General features: G+C 33.9%; 1 protein-coding gene across 1 annotated transcript in view; it reads left to right on the forward strand.

The window, feature by feature from the left end:
* HEATR5B (HEAT repeat containing 5B) overlaps positions 1-15,798 on the forward strand; it is a 132,547-nt gene that overhangs the window by 101,817 nt on the left and 14,932 nt on the right. Inside the window, 5 exon segments of the mRNA XM_078149770.1 lie at positions 78-332; positions 1,330-1,457; positions 5,369-5,513; positions 6,278-6,322; positions 6,325-6,543. Of these exon segments, the coding sequence (XP_078005896.1) occupies positions 78-332; positions 1,330-1,457; positions 5,369-5,513; positions 6,278-6,322; positions 6,325-6,543 (792 nt within the window).

Below are 15,798 nucleotides of genomic sequence, written 5' to 3' on the forward strand. Positions count from 1 at the left end.
GTTTCATAGTGAACTGTGTTGTTTATAATTTGAGAAATATCTGTGTTGAGAAATAAACATTTCTAACTGAATGACAGGGGGAGCCTTTTATACTCCAGAGACAATTGATACAGCTCGACTTCATTACCGGAACTCTTGGGCTCCAATTCTCCATGCAGTAGCACTTTGGTTAAATAGTACAGGATTTACTAGTTCAGAACCAACAGAAGAAACATCAGTTGCTGGTTTACAAAAACGTCCAACACCTGTCATTTTAAACCAGGCACCTGGAGCAGCAGCTAATACTAAATCTTTGCCAGAAATCAACAAAGACAGAATGCATCTGATTTTAGGTAAGGATACTATATTAATGTATTTCAAGATTTTTATTACCTCTGAGATTTCACTTTTTATGATGAAAAAGCTAATAATAATATTCATAGAAGGAACAGTAAAATAAGGTGAAATTTTTAGCTCATCTTCCAAATATAATAAAGGATTATTATAAAAAATTTTATATAATGTTAAAATTTTCCAGTAAAAATTTAAGCTACTAGGGTAATTCATAGGATGCTTTTCTCAGGAACAAATTTACTTCCTCACCAATTGGCAGCTTTTCTTTTTGCTTGGCATTTACCAGACTATACCATGATAAAAAATTAGAACAAACAGTAAATAAATTTGTATGAATCTAAATAGGTATTGATTTAGCATGTGAGAACTTAGACTGTCTAGTGAAATTTGTTACCTTCATATATTTGTCACAAAAAGGAAGCAAAATAGGAGAAGAATAAGTGCTAAACTAATTAGTAAACCTGTTAACTTAAAAAGAGGGCTGATAGAGTGTTTGCCAGTATTCAGAATAAGGACGGCTATTGTTCGCTCACCATATTGAAAATACCCGTATAGTTTGATCTCTTAAACTTTGTATATATGAAAAATATTCCTTATATAATTTCATAAATCTTTTTTAGGTTCTTATGTAATTTTAAAATCATGATATTTAGAAATAATTCTCTCAGGACAGGGTCCTAGAAGTGAAAATAATTAATATCTTCCCAATCTGCTGATTAATTTAATGATTGATTTCCTTTTTTTTATTTTTTGTTAAACCTAAGTGAAAGGCTGCACTAGATCCTGTCAAATTTGGCCAGTTTTAGGAAAGATGTGGCTTAGGTGAGCCATTTGAAATTTTTCTTCTATAATGTATGAAATGACAAACTATTTGATACTTTTAGAGCATCTCTATAGTAATGATAAAGCCTGTGTTAAAATATTCTATGTGTTATATAAAAGCAGTTTCAACTTTGTTGGGGTGAAAAATTAGGGTAATTTTTCTATGTATTTCAGGTGTTAGTATACAGTTTCTTTGTTCCCCAAGACCTGAGGAACCTATTGAACATGTTACAGCATGTCTACAGGCATTGCATACCTTGCTAGAATCCCCTTGTGCCAGAATTCATATTGGAGAGGATCAGGTACAGTGCATCTTAATGCTATAGAATTATGTTCTTTATATTGAGTAGATTTAACTTGTTGAAATAAATATACATACAGAATATATTGCAATATACATACAGAAATATTTTTGTGATTGGTCTCCTTTATCATATATAGATCAACTCAAGTAATTATCAAGTATTTATTGTATGTAGAGAACTGTGCAGGATGAGATAAAAAGCTTAAATGGGATAATCCATCCCCTCACAGAGCTTATAATCTAATAAGGAAGCTGTAACATATTCTTAACTACACAATGGATCTTTCATTTCATCCTATGAGTTTTCTGTTAAATGGAACAGATAACACCTCACATATAGTTGAGAACTTTCTAGAAGAACTGGTATCTTGATTTGGACTTTAAAGGATGAGTTGAAAAGAGGGATGTGTTTGGGGAGGAAAATTAGAGACTTCAAATTTAGACATGTGGAGACGTTGGGGTGTGGGGGGAGGATGTAGGAAAGCAGGGCTTAACTGTTTATAATATAAATATGAAAGTTTTATCCAGGGATAGAAATGAAATACTACTATAGTACTAATATAGAATTCAAATCATATCTATCTTGACATTCTCACTGTAAAAGAAACCGGAAGACAAAAGGAAGTTATAGTTATATGAAAGGATGGCTCACAGATTTTCCTAAGACAAGCAAATGAAAGAGTTCACAGGATTGGTTTTTTACTATGCATTCAAAGGCAGCAAGAAAAGAATCATTTCATTGGATATTTAATTATTTTGCTTTGCAGTGTTAGTGATTGGTATAAACAAAAAGATCAACAATGAAGATACTTTTAGCTTATTTATCTTCATCTATTGCAGTGTATAAGGAGATAGAGAAATTCAACTAAGAATATCACAATTCTTCCAAATTTAGTCAAAATATACTTTGATACTCAGTGACTTCACTTTAAAAGTGAGCATGGTAGAGAATGGCAAAATTGTTCAAAAATATGTTTTTTGATCAAGAAGCAGAAGAGATCAGATGTATGTATACTTCACAGAAGCCTCACAACTTTAATAGCATAGGTATTTTCTTCAGTAAGAAATTTGAGAGGCACTAGATATGGTGAACACCAAATACATAACTTGGTTAAACTATTTATATTCCTTTTTTCTCATCTACATGAAATCATTATAAACATCATTTACAAATACATCAAGGATTTTTGTGATGAATATATGAAAAGACTGGGATTGGTGGTGAACATCTGTAATTATAGATATGAGGAAGGCTAAGGCACTCTTGACTGTAGGAGTTCTGAGCTATAGTGGATTATATATTAAGGGTATTCACGCTAAGTTTAGGATCAATATAGTGAGCTTTGGGGAGCAGGTACCACCAGGTTGCCTAAGGAGGCAACTGGGCCAGGTTGGAAGTAAAGCGTGTCAGAGTTCCCATGCTAATCGGTAGCGGGATCAAGCCCACAAGTGGCCCTTGAACTTTGAGCCTGGATGAGATGGGGGAGACCCAGTCGTTTTAAAAAAGAGAGAGAACAGGAAGGTCTTCATAAATCATATTGTACAGTATGCTGCATATTTATGGTAACAGTTGATAAATGCAGAAAATACAAATTTTCAGTGTGTTTACTGATTATAAAGAAGCATTTGATTCTTCAGAAAATACCAGTTTAAAACTTTCCTCCAAAAAAGTGGCTTCCATGCATATGTAAAAATCATATGATTCCTTGAAAGATGAAACAGCAGAGATAATTTTGCTTGAGCTTCTAATTATTGATATCAAGCATAGTATAAAGACATGTACCTATAGTGGAGGATTTCCAGAGCAGAATCCAAATGGAAGGTAGATTCCTTGTAGATGGTGATTATAGATATAGATATACATTATAGGGAGAGATGAGATTCTCTAGCTGCTCTGCTTGTGGATGAAATTATGCTAGTTTTAGCATGCCCTATGGCATTGCAGTCTCCTGAAGGAGATCGTTGATCATTCAAGAATTTGGTCTATGTATCATGTAAGAAAAAATCAAGTAGATGAAAAAGATATTGTCAAGATTATGATATTCTATTGAACGAAAAATACATGGAGTCATTAGTCCATACATTTGGAAAAGCAAAAATGGTGCCTTTCCTCAAGGAACTTATATTTGAATGGGAGATACAATATTTAACCAGCTAGGTAAATACAAAATATGTATATAGTAAATGGAACGCCCTCAGAGGAAGAAGGAGAAGACATTATCATCTGGGGGAGTTGCTGAGAAAGGCCTCCTGGGGTATGTGGGATTTCAGATAAATCATGAAGAAAGTCAGGGAAACTGAGAAGAAGAATTCAGGGAGTGAAGCATTCCAGGTGTGGGCACAGCTCATTCAGAGGCACAAGAGGCAGGAGATAAAGTGTTGAATCTGAGAAAAGGTAACCTTCAGTGCTGCCATGGAGTACATGGAGGAGAATAAAGTATAAGAAGATTGGTAATGTAGGAAGGGGCTAGATTTAAATGCCAGAGGAATTTATTTTTGATCCTGGTGGTAGCAGGGAAGCACTGTAATACACTGAGCCAGAATGGGAGGGAGAGGGAAGGGTGACATAGTTAGACTTACACTTTAGGAAAATAACTTTGTTATTTGAGTGGAGGATAGATTGGAGTGAGGCAGAAAGATTAGTAACTATTTCAGTAGTCCATGTGAGATGTGGTGAGGGCCTGATCCAAGGTTGTGATTATGTGAATGAAAAGAAGCAGGCATACAGAAGAGATGTTGTGAAGGTAGAAAGACAAGCTATAATAAAGGATTGGGTATTTGGGATGAAAGTGACAAGTCTAGGGTAACACTGAGCTGCAAGCCTGAGACAATGGTGGTACTCTTAACAATAGGAAAGTTGAAAAGGAGGGAAGGTTTGGAGGGAAAGATAATCAGTTCTCTTTTGGCTATGTTGAGTGTGGGGTGCCTATGAGATATTCAATTGGAGTTGTCCAAAAGGCAATTGGTGAATATTTTAGTTTTGAATGTCTTATTAACTTTGCTACTGTTTAAATTTATATGTTTATATAATTACAGTGAGGTGGTGGTTGGTAATGAGGCAATAGAAACATCAGGCATAAACAACTTTTTCTAGGAACTTTGGCCCTAAAGAAGAGGGAAAAAGTCAATGGAATGCTTTTTTATAGTACTAGAGAGTGAAATTTAGAATGCTTGATTCCTGAATCACCATCCTAGAGAAGGGAAAAGACGTGATCAGGGCATACTTTGAGGGATTATCTCTAAGAAGGCATAGAGAGGAAAGAGGGAAGGAAGAGATACTATGTGGTAATGCTGAGAAGTTCTGAGTAGTAGAGAAGGTCAATAGAGCTCCCTTCTATTTTGTAGGTACTGAGTTTTCTCAAAATAGGAAAGCTAAATTATCTTCTGAAAGTATGGGTAGTAAGGATGATGCAATAATGTGATGAGACAAAACAAAAAAATTTGAAATTCTAAAAACTGACATACATGTTTTTATTTGTAGTCACTGCTCATTAGATTGTATAAATGAAAATTACTTAAAATGTAATTATCTTATTTTTATATGCACTTTTTCTTCAGATTAAGAAATAATTCTATTGCTCAGGCATCCTTATAATAGGGTGGTTAATATTCTTGAGTGATTTAAAGATCCTAATGCTGTTAGCCTCATAAGATTAACCTATCTTCTACACTCTGTTTGAGTACTTAAATACTAGTCACAATCTGATTTTTGCCTGAAAATACATTAGAATAAAATGTCACTATTCTTTGATTATTTGTGCTATTATTCTTGTTTGTTGTGTTATGCAGTTAACACCTTAATCTCTAAATTTCTTGATTTTTTTTGCAGTCAGTTTAATGGATTTTTATTCAAATAAATTATTTGGGAATTGAAAATGAATTAAATTTCTCTCTTTTAATTTATCATAGCTCATTGGTGTTGAGTTGCTGAATGTGCTGCATCGACTCCTTTTGACTTGGAATCCACCCTCAGTACAGCTGTTGGTCACTGGAGTGGTACAGCAGATAGTTAGAGCAGCTCAAGATTATTTGCAAGAAAAAAGAAACACTCTAAGTAAGGCAGTAATGGTCACCTTGTCTTTTTAAAAGGATCATTTTTGCAAGGAAAATGAGTGGAATTTTTCCCTTGTAAGGAAGCAGTGCTATACAGGGAAGAGAGTGCTAGATTTGGAATCAGGAACACCTGAGTTCAAAACTGACCTCAGATGTGGGCTTTGTAAGCCTGATCGAATCACCTAACCTCTCTGAGTCTCAGTTCTGTATCTGTAAAATGGGAATAATAAAACAATTTACTTCAAAGGGTTGTTGTGAGGACCAAATGAGATAATGGAAAAAGTTTAATAAACCTTATAGCACTAAATAAATGTAAGCTTCTTATTCCTCCTCCTCTTATTATTATTTCTTCTGTTGATAAATTCAGAAATGTTTTAATATTTGGGATCATAGAACTTGCTGACAATTTTCATCTCAGTTTTGAACATAATACAAGAGTTTAAAAGCAGTGTTATTTTTATCTGAGATTCATGTAGCTAACAAATTACAATAAATTTATTATAATAAAAATCTCTATGTAACCAAAACATTTTAAAGACCAATCAGTGGCCCTTTTTAAAAAAGCCATTTTGAGTATAATGAAATTATGTGACCAACATATAATTAAGCCCATTGAAATGAGGTTTATCCCATAGCATCGATTAGATTTGTATTTGCTAGTCTTTTTGAATACTTTTCTTAAGTATTTTTATCATGTTGTATTTTATCTGGTGGTATATATTGCCTTTTATGTTGGAAGTTTCACCAAATTTTCTTTTATCCAAGATGAAGATGATATGGAAAAAGAGACTTGCCCTGTGTTAGGAGAAGGAGTGACAGTGGTGGTCTTGTTCCTGGAAAATCTCTTGTCTTTGCAACCATGGAGCTATTGATGTTCATCTTAGTACGGCATATGCCACATCTCAGTACCAAGATGTCAGATTCACCAAGTCACGTATCCACCAAAACTCGATTATCTGAAGAAAGTGCTCGTTTAGTGGCAGCTGCAGTTACCATCCTCTCAGACCTGCCATCTCTTTGCTCTCCTGCTGGTATAGTAGATATATATTACATTTGATTAAGATTACTTCCTTGTCATTTTAAGCTCTATTTTAATTTGCTTTACTTTACAAAATTCAAGCACTGACTAATGATGAATATAATTATTCTTTTTAAAGTAATTTAAAGGGCCCATAAAAATATCAGAAGAAAAGCTGAAATTCCTGCATGACTACAGTTAAATTAGCTATTAAGATTTTAACGGGTTGTTTAAAAAAAAACCCTTTAACATTTGCTTCGCAAAATCTGACGGATTTCTATAAATGTGTTTAGTCTGAAAAGTGAAATGGGATATATTTGGGGATTTGGGAGGAAGTTGCCCCAAAGGAGGTAGTCTGGTGATTTAAACATTAGCAACTTAATAGCAGCAACAGTAGCTTCTATCTCTCAGCATAATAGATATGCTTTTGATACTCGTAAAAAGTTCTCATGTTTTAAAATTAATTTTAGAAACTTAAAGTTTAAGCTGTATGCTTAATTTGCAGTATGTAAAGGAAAAATTAACCATAAATAGGTATAAAGTATCATTAAAAATTAACAAAAGCCAAACTATTAAAAGTTTGTGAATTCCATTTTGTATCATTTTATCAATGTTAGCTACTATCAAGAGTGCTTTCTAATTATGCTATAATGATATAGTGCATACTATATTTAATTATAAACAAATATATAAGGTGGAAAATAAATTTTAAGATCAATGCCTATATTTTAGTAGTGTTTTTCTGTGTGTTTTAGAAGTTATTTTCTGAACAAATCCATCAAGATTTCTGTTTGTTACTATTATCAGTTAAGACTGTTTATATAGTTAAATTGCTACCAATACTATTATTGTAATCTTTTTTACCTCCCTCAATAATATTTAACTTACACTTGATGAATAATTAGGTAACAATTTTCTGTACTCATTTACATATTGAGTATTTTTGAGTGATGCAAAATTATAAGAAGTCTTTAAGTTACTATTAATTAAAAATAATTCCTGTCTTTTCTATCAGTCTTTTTTGATGATGTATATGGTACAGTGAATGCATTATGCACATCTCAAGGCTTTTCATCAGTACAGCAGGATGTAAAAACTTTATTTAATCACCTGAATATTTTATACAATGATATCAAATGTATGGACATTTGGAAACATTTGGGTGACTGAATTGATCATTTCTGTCTCTATGTCTATCATTGTGTAGACATAGAGGCTTATTCCTTACATGTAATGAATAGCAAGTAAGTACTAAAGAAGTTCCAAGATTTACAGCCATCTCAGTGTGTTGTTGTCAAACTAACTGGAGCTACAAAGGGGTTCTAGAGAAGGAAACAACTCAATTCAAAAGCAACAAACATTTTTATGTGCCTTTTGTGTGTGTGCAAGGCACTGGGCAAGGTACTGGGGATGGTAAGACAAAATGAAAAATACTCTCTGTCTTCAAAGGGGTACAACATTTAAATAAAGCAACACCTACAGTATAATTTGATGAGGAAGAAAGCACCAACAATTAAGACAAGTTAGGAAAGACTTCATGTAGAAGGTGACACCTGAGTTCAGACTTGAAGGAAAGTAGTCCTTTTAACAGATAGAGATAAAGAAGTGCATACCAGACCAAGGCAATGACTTATTCAAAGGCATGGAGGTGGGATATGGCATACCAAACTTATGGAGAAGCAAATAGGCCAGTTTGACTAGAATGTAGACTGCATCAATAAGAGTAATTTGAAATAAGTCTAGAAACATAACGCATGAGTCAGATTGTGAAGGGCTTTAAATACCAAGCTGAGGAGTTTTGGGGTGGTTTGTTATTTTTTTTAACTTGGAGACAATTAGAAGTTTGCAATTTATCTCAGAGACACTGAAGAGTCTTGAGTAAGGAAGTTAGACCTCTGCTTTAGAAAGATTATTTTTGTAGCTAGATGGAAAATGGATTGGGGAAAAGAGACACTGAAAGCAGAGAGTTAAATTAGGAGAATTTTTCAGTAGTCCAGGTGAGAAGTGATGGGGATCTGAATTAGGGTATTGGTTGTGTGAGAGGAGAAAAGAGGACAAATGAAGGAGAAACTGTGGAGGTAGGATTAACAAGATTTGGAAGCCAGTTGAATATTACAGATAAGGATGAGTTGAGAGTGACTCGAAGATTTGAACCTAGGTGGCTGGAAGAGAGTATTTTCAATACCATGTACTGGACTATTTTCAGCAGAAATTGGAAGGTTTGGAGGAGGAACAGATTTAGGGGGGTGAATATAATAAATTCATTTTAGTCATGTTCAGTTTGAGATGCAAATAGGATATCTAAGTGAACCTATGTGGTAGATAATTGAAGATGAAGAATGAAAGCTAGAGAAAAAATTTTTAAATATTGCATATGTAAAGTATCCCAAAGGCTTAATGTAGTTTTAAGCCGTATTTAATTTTTAATACCTTATAAAATTGCACTGAGATTTTTGGGATACTGTGTATTTATATATACATATATATTATGAATCTATATATCTTTCTACATATTTAGTAATCATAAAAGTTAAAATTGTATGTAGTAGTGGTCAGAGTAGCATTAGAGGTTTTAGGAGACCTCAATTCTGTTGTTGTTGTTGTTATTGTTATTGTGTTGTTTCCATCATGACCAACTTTTTGCAACCCCATTTGGAATTTTCTTGGCAAAAATATTGGAGTGATTCCAGCTTGTTTTACAGATGAGGAAATTGAGGCAAACAGGGTTAAGTGATTTGCCCAGGGTTACACAGCTAATAAGTGTATGAAGCCAGATTTGAACTCAGGTTTTCCTGACTCTGGAGTCAGATAGTACTCAGTGTACTATCCGCTGTGCCACCTAACTATCCCCCTCAATTCTAGATAGGAGGAAATAGGGAAGGCTTCATAAATGACATGGCACGTAATATAGGACTTTGAAGCAAAAGAAGGAAGGATTTCAGTAGAGCAAGATGGAGGGATAGTCCATTCCAGGCATGAGATGCATATATATGCCAGATTTATTATAATATTAAGTAGTGGGAAGTTAATAACAGGTTTTGGACAGAGGGTTAAAGTGATCAGAACTGTGAAATAGGAAAATTATTTTGGCAGTCACGTAAAGAATAGATTGGAGAGATAGAGAATAGAGATTGGTTAAGAGCCTTTTACAGTAGTCCATGATAGAGAAAATAAGGTCTTGGACACCTATGGTAGCAGTGGAAATAAGAGGATTAATGCCAAGGAGAAAAAAAGGGAAAAAAAGCAAACATGATAGCAATAAGTTGAGTGGTTGAGAGGGATAGAAAACTAACAGGATGAGGAGGGATAGTGAAGAGGAAGCTGCAGTGTTTAAGCCTTGAGTGATGGGGAGGATAGTATTGTCATCAACAAAAATGAGGAATTTAATAGGAGGAGCTAGTTTAGGGAAGAAGACAAATTTGCTTGCACACATTTTGATTTTTAGGTCAAGACAGACCTTCCCAAATTGAAATGTACAAGAAGGAGTTATAATTACAGTAGAACACATAGTCACATGAACATGGGAATAAGGAGGTATAGAGAACATGATTAGAGGTTTTCTTTTGTCGTAACTAAAACAAGAGGTGGTCCCTGGTAGCTGCTACTATTACCACAGAAATATGGTGGGAAACAGGTCTTGTGACAGAAATTAAATCTAAATCTTGGTCATCTCCTATTCTGTGTTCTTTTCTTTCAAGCTTGGGGAAGGGGTGGTGGTGAAGGGGGTACCTCCCTAGTGTGAATTCTGTGTTCTCTTAGTCGAATAAGTAGTGTAGATTTTAGGAAAGCAGATTTCAAAAAATTGAGGAAAAAAATACCAGTATGACCCCACAGCCAGAGACTCTAAACTGGAATTCAAGTCGAGGGAGACTAAAAAATTCACTTCTGAATACAGAATTGTGAACAGTCCTGATGACTAAGAAAAAATATTGGCTTTGTGAGCCAAGTTGATTAGTTTTTTTTTAAAAAAAACACACAAAAGGTAGAAAGATGGACACATAACTAACAAAGAATACATAATGTCACTATCTTGTGAAAAGTAGTATCATCAAATTTTAGAGTTGGAAAGGACCTCAGATAGATCATCTAGTCAGGCTCCATTATTTTGCAGATGGTGAAAGTGAGGCTCAAAGAAATTATTTACTCATCATATAGCTAGTTAGTGGCAAAGCCAACACATCACTCTGTCAATGAAGTTTAAAGTTATCAAGTGAATAAACTAAGACCTCAGGATCTGTTGAAATAGAAATAAATTAATTACATTGTTACAACATTTTGTTTTTTTCCTTTTAGGAAAAGTAGAGAGTATTTGTACATACTTATTTTTACTTTTTTCTCTTTGTCAAATGCAGTTTTTTTTTGCCAACAGGTAACCAAAATGCAGTTGAGATGTCAATTTCAAATTTAAGCATCATGTCAAAATATCAGTTTGTTGCTTTGAGAATTTATGAAGCTATATTGGTTACAAAGTTATAATAGTTAAAAATAATTATTTCTTTTTTATTTGGCAACTGATGTTAGATCCTTTCTTTCTTAGTATAGTGTTAATAGTGGGACTTGTGAATAAGTAACTGAAGTGTGCTCAATACCAATATATTACTCACAATTAATACCAACTACTTAAAATTAAATATATTAACAATACATCTATAAAGAGAAATTAGTGAGGTTAAAAGTATACAGAAAACAAAAGACCTAAAATGAGGATGATTGAAATCTATGGGTGATTTTTTTGTGGTATAAGTTGTTGAGATATAACTCCAAACTGAGAATATCCCTTAAATGAAACTTGTACCATGCTAGCCTAAGTAACAGCAGATATTCAAATTGTACATTTAAGAAAAGACACTCAGTGGCAAAGACCACATAATAAAACACAGAAAGTAAAAGCAAGTATACTTCTTACCTTTCAGAAAAAAGTGTTTTTTTATATTTATGACATAGAAATAGAATATTACAGCACTTTCGGTTTTCAAGTAAAAGTTTTAAATTATTTTTAGGTAATAAAAGCTTATTTAATAAAAATTATGAACTTTCAAATTTATTTAATAAAATTTATAAACTATAAAGTTTATTTGATAAAACTTTTATTAAAATTTTTAATGTGTTACAAAAAAGACTAAAAACTATCTACAATCAAAAAAATTTAAGCTGTTTGATAGAACAGTGAACTAAGGGTTCATAGATTTGATTTTATTTTTGAAGTTCAGTTTTATTTTATTTTCAGTTCTGAATTCTTCCTTTTTCTCTTTCCCTTCCTCCACCCATAGAGAAGGCAAGAAAAACAAGATCTATTACAAAGGTGTATAGCCATACAAAAAAAAATTCCCACTTAGCCATGCCCAAAATATTTTTTAAAACAAAGAAGACAAAATATGCTTTAGTCTGCAGTTTGAATCCACCACCTTTCTATCTGGAGGTGGATAGTTTGTTTCATCTTGAGTCCTTTGTGTTGATCAGATTTTCTAGGTCTGTCAAAATTGATTATCTTTACAATGTTTTTTTTTTGTATAAATTGTTCTCCTGGTTCTGTTCACTTCACTTTGAATCAGTTCATATATGTCTTTTCAGGTTTTTCTGAAACTGTCCCCTCCAGCATTTCTTACAGCATGATAGCATTCTATCACATTCATGTACTATCACTTTTTTAGCTGCCATTTCCCTCAGTTTCTAATTCTTTTTACCACCACAAAAAGAGCTACTATAAATATTGTTGTGCATATGGGTGCTTTTCATCTTTCTTTGATCTCTTTGAGATATACATTGAGTAGCAGCAGTATTGCAGGGTCAAAGAGTATGCACAAACCCTTTTTAGGCATAATTCCAAATTGTTTTCCCACAGTGCATTAAAATACCAGCTTTCCCACGCCCCTTCTAGCATTTGTCATTTGCTCTTTTTTTGGTCAAGTTGTTAGATTTTAGATTGTAGTCCTGGCCTTGATACCCACAAGTACACCCAGAGCCACCTGGGTGGCATTTATAGAAAGCTGGGCTTGGAGTCAGGAAGACCTGAGTTCAAATCCAACCTGACACTTACTAGCTGTATGACTGTTGAGCAAATCTTGTAACCTTCATTTGCCTCAGTCTCCTCAACTGTAAAATGAGAATATTAATAGCATCTACCTCCCAGGGCTGTTATGAGGATAAAATGAATTAATGTTTCTAAAGCTCTTAGCACAGTGCCTGGCACATAGTACACACTGTGTAAATGCTAGCCATTATTATTGTTTTTATTATTATCATTAGCTAAAACCCAGAATGAGTTGAAGCTTACAGAAAAAAAATTCTTATGCAACAAAACGTGATTTTAAAAATAAAAAAACAACAACCTATGTTCAGAATAAGAATGAGAAAGGAGTATGTTCATGGCTTAAGAAGAATAATTTAATATTAGCAACTCAAATTCTATATTTCTTATACTCAAATTCTATACTAGGCAATAATTACAAACTAGAAAAGGGTATACCAAACAATGTGAATAAGGAATTGAAAGCAAAGATCAGGAAATAAAGAATATCTTCCTCTTTTTAATTAGTTCAAATCCTCAAGCTCAGAAGAATTAAGGGTTAGGGTACTGAAAGTGCTTATAATTGTGATTATAAAACCAGTGTTCAGTAATCTTGAGAAATGGAGAATAGAGGAGTGGTTAGAAGCCCAAAGATAGACAAATGTGATGAATTTCAAAAGTGGGGTTAAAAGATACATTCTGGAAGCTGTTAGAGATAGTAAAGTTGTTTAGAGCCATTGTGGATAGACTACTGGACCTAGAGTCAGGAAGGCCTGAGTTCAAATCTTATCAGTCTTGTCACACTAGGCAAGTAACTTAACCTTTCTTTGCTTCATTTTCCTCATCTGTAAAATGGGGGGAAATAATAACACCTACCTCTCAGGAGTGTTGTGAGAATCAAATAAGATAATATATTTTAAATGCTTAGCACAAGCCTGGAATATAGTAGGTACTGTATCAATGCTTCTCCCCCTTTCTCATGCTCCCCAATCTCTTTATTTGCTCCAGAATTCTAGAACAGATTTTTAAGTTGATGGTTGGTTAGCACTTAGTAAAGAAAGGAAATCTCAACCATCATGATATAAACCAAATTAACCTCATTTTAAAAAATAGACTTGCTACTATAGATTAAGAGAGCAGGGCAATGCCATAGACACAGCGTGTTTGGATTTCTTCAAAGTATTTGACAAAGTTTCTCATGGTATCTTGTGGGCAAACTGTAAAAGCATAAGTTAGGTAAAGTACAGTTAGACATATTTGTGAAGCACCATGACTAAAGAGTGTTGTTTTATGAACTGATCTAAATCTAGAAGAAATGGCATGCCACACTCTATGTAGGTTTTTATTAAAGTCTCAGATGAGGTCCTGATTATTTAATTTTTAAATGATACGAAGCTAGGAGGGATTGATAGTTGAATGGCTTTAAGAGTCACGATTAAATTATTATCCTGACAAGCTACAGTGCCCTGTCTTGCCAAACCAATAGAACTAGAAGTCCTACATGTAATTTTTAAAACTCAGGTACATAAGAACTGAAAAAGGAGAAATATTATGTGGGGTTTTAGTTGGTCATAAAGTGAGTATGAAGTCCATCAATCAATAAGCATTTGCTATGTACCTGACATTGCTGGACATACAAAGAAAGGCAAAAATAGTCTTTGACCTTAAAGTATTCATATTGTCATAGGGAAGGCAACGTCTAAATAGCTAAGCACCTAGACTATACATACAGAGTAGATGGAAGATAATCTCAGAAGAGAAGGTGTTAATTTCTGGGGGCCCGAGAAGGGCCTCCTGTGGAAGGTAGAATTTAGCTGAGTGTTGAAGGGAACTAGGGAAGCTAAGAAGTGGGAATGAGGAGAGGTCATCTTCTAGACATAAGGGACAATCCATGCAAAGGCATATGTGTGACAGCAGCAAATTGGTGAGTGTCACTGAATCATAAGCATTTGTGGAGAAGAATAAAGTGTAAGGAGCTAGAAAGGGGCCAGGTTGTGAAGAGCTTTAAATATCAAAGAGGACCACATATTTGATCCTGAAAATAATAATAGTAACATATATATAAATGCTTTAAGGTTTGCAAAACGGTTTACATATGTTAACTCAATGAGTAATAGGGATTCACTGGAGTTTATTGTATAAGGAGATGACATAGACCTATGGTTTATGGAAGATAAATTGGATAGGGAGAGGTTTGAGTCAGAGAGAACAATTAGAAGGCTGTTGCAATAATCCAGACAAGAAGTGGTAAAGGCCTAAACTAGGGGAGCAGCTATGTGAATGGAAAGAATGACACACGTATGAGAGGTGTTGTGAAGGTAGAAACGACAGTTTGACAGTGTTTGGTTATATGGGATGACAGAAGGGAGTCAAGGATTATACAAAGATTGTGAGTCTGGATGACTGAGAGGATTGTTGTGTCCTCAGCAGTAATACATTTTATTTTTAAGATACCTGTAAGACATGCAGTTCAAGATGCCTGAAGGGAGAATGGTCATGTTCTGAAACGACTAACTTTTCAAGAAAAGAAAAATGTACTTATGATAAACTTTTATGTTTAGTCAGCATAATTAGCATTTTCTCTCAGTTTCTTAAGTCTAGACAATCAACAAATCATTAAATCAAGCCCCTATTTGTACTATTTGCTGATTTCTGAGGTATAAATGCTCACACTGAAAATTTAAGTCAGCTCTCACAAGCTGGTATGACCTGTCTCCAGCATATCCTTGTGCAAGACTAGAAGTTAAAAAAGACTAGGACTGGATATATAGATTTAGGAATCATTTGCATTTAGATGATAATTGAACTCAAGGGAGCTGAGGAGATCACCAAGTGAGATATTATAGGAAGAGATGAGAAGAAAGCCCAGAATAGAGCTGTGGAGAACATCAGAAGTTAGTTAGTAGCACAGCTGCTTTAGAAAAAAATGCATTAATAGAAGTACTGTTGATGAAACTGCCTCTGTCTTCCCTTCAAACTCAGAAATTGTATGATTCTGTTATAGCTAGAAATACAATTTGTCCCTTTGTAATTTTGACCTTGCAGACCACATCTAGAGTAATACCTTTCTAATACACTAATAAATTTTAGAACTTCTAGATAAATATGAAATGAAGGATCTGGAAATTATGTAATATAAGAAACAATTGAAAAAATTAGACAATACATTATCACTAATAGAGGATGTTTTAGAGAGGGTTCCTGTTTAGGTGCTGGAATTGTACTAGATTAGATGATCCTCAGGGTCCCATCTAGCTATAC

Source organism: Phascolarctos cinereus, unplaced genomic scaffold (genome assembly GCF_003287225.1).
Source record: "Phascolarctos cinereus isolate Bilbo 61053 unplaced genomic scaffold, phaCin_HiC Scaffold_2;HRSCAF=192, whole genome shotgun sequence".
NCBI lineage: Eukaryota > Metazoa > Chordata > Mammalia > Diprotodontia > Phascolarctidae > Phascolarctos > Phascolarctos cinereus.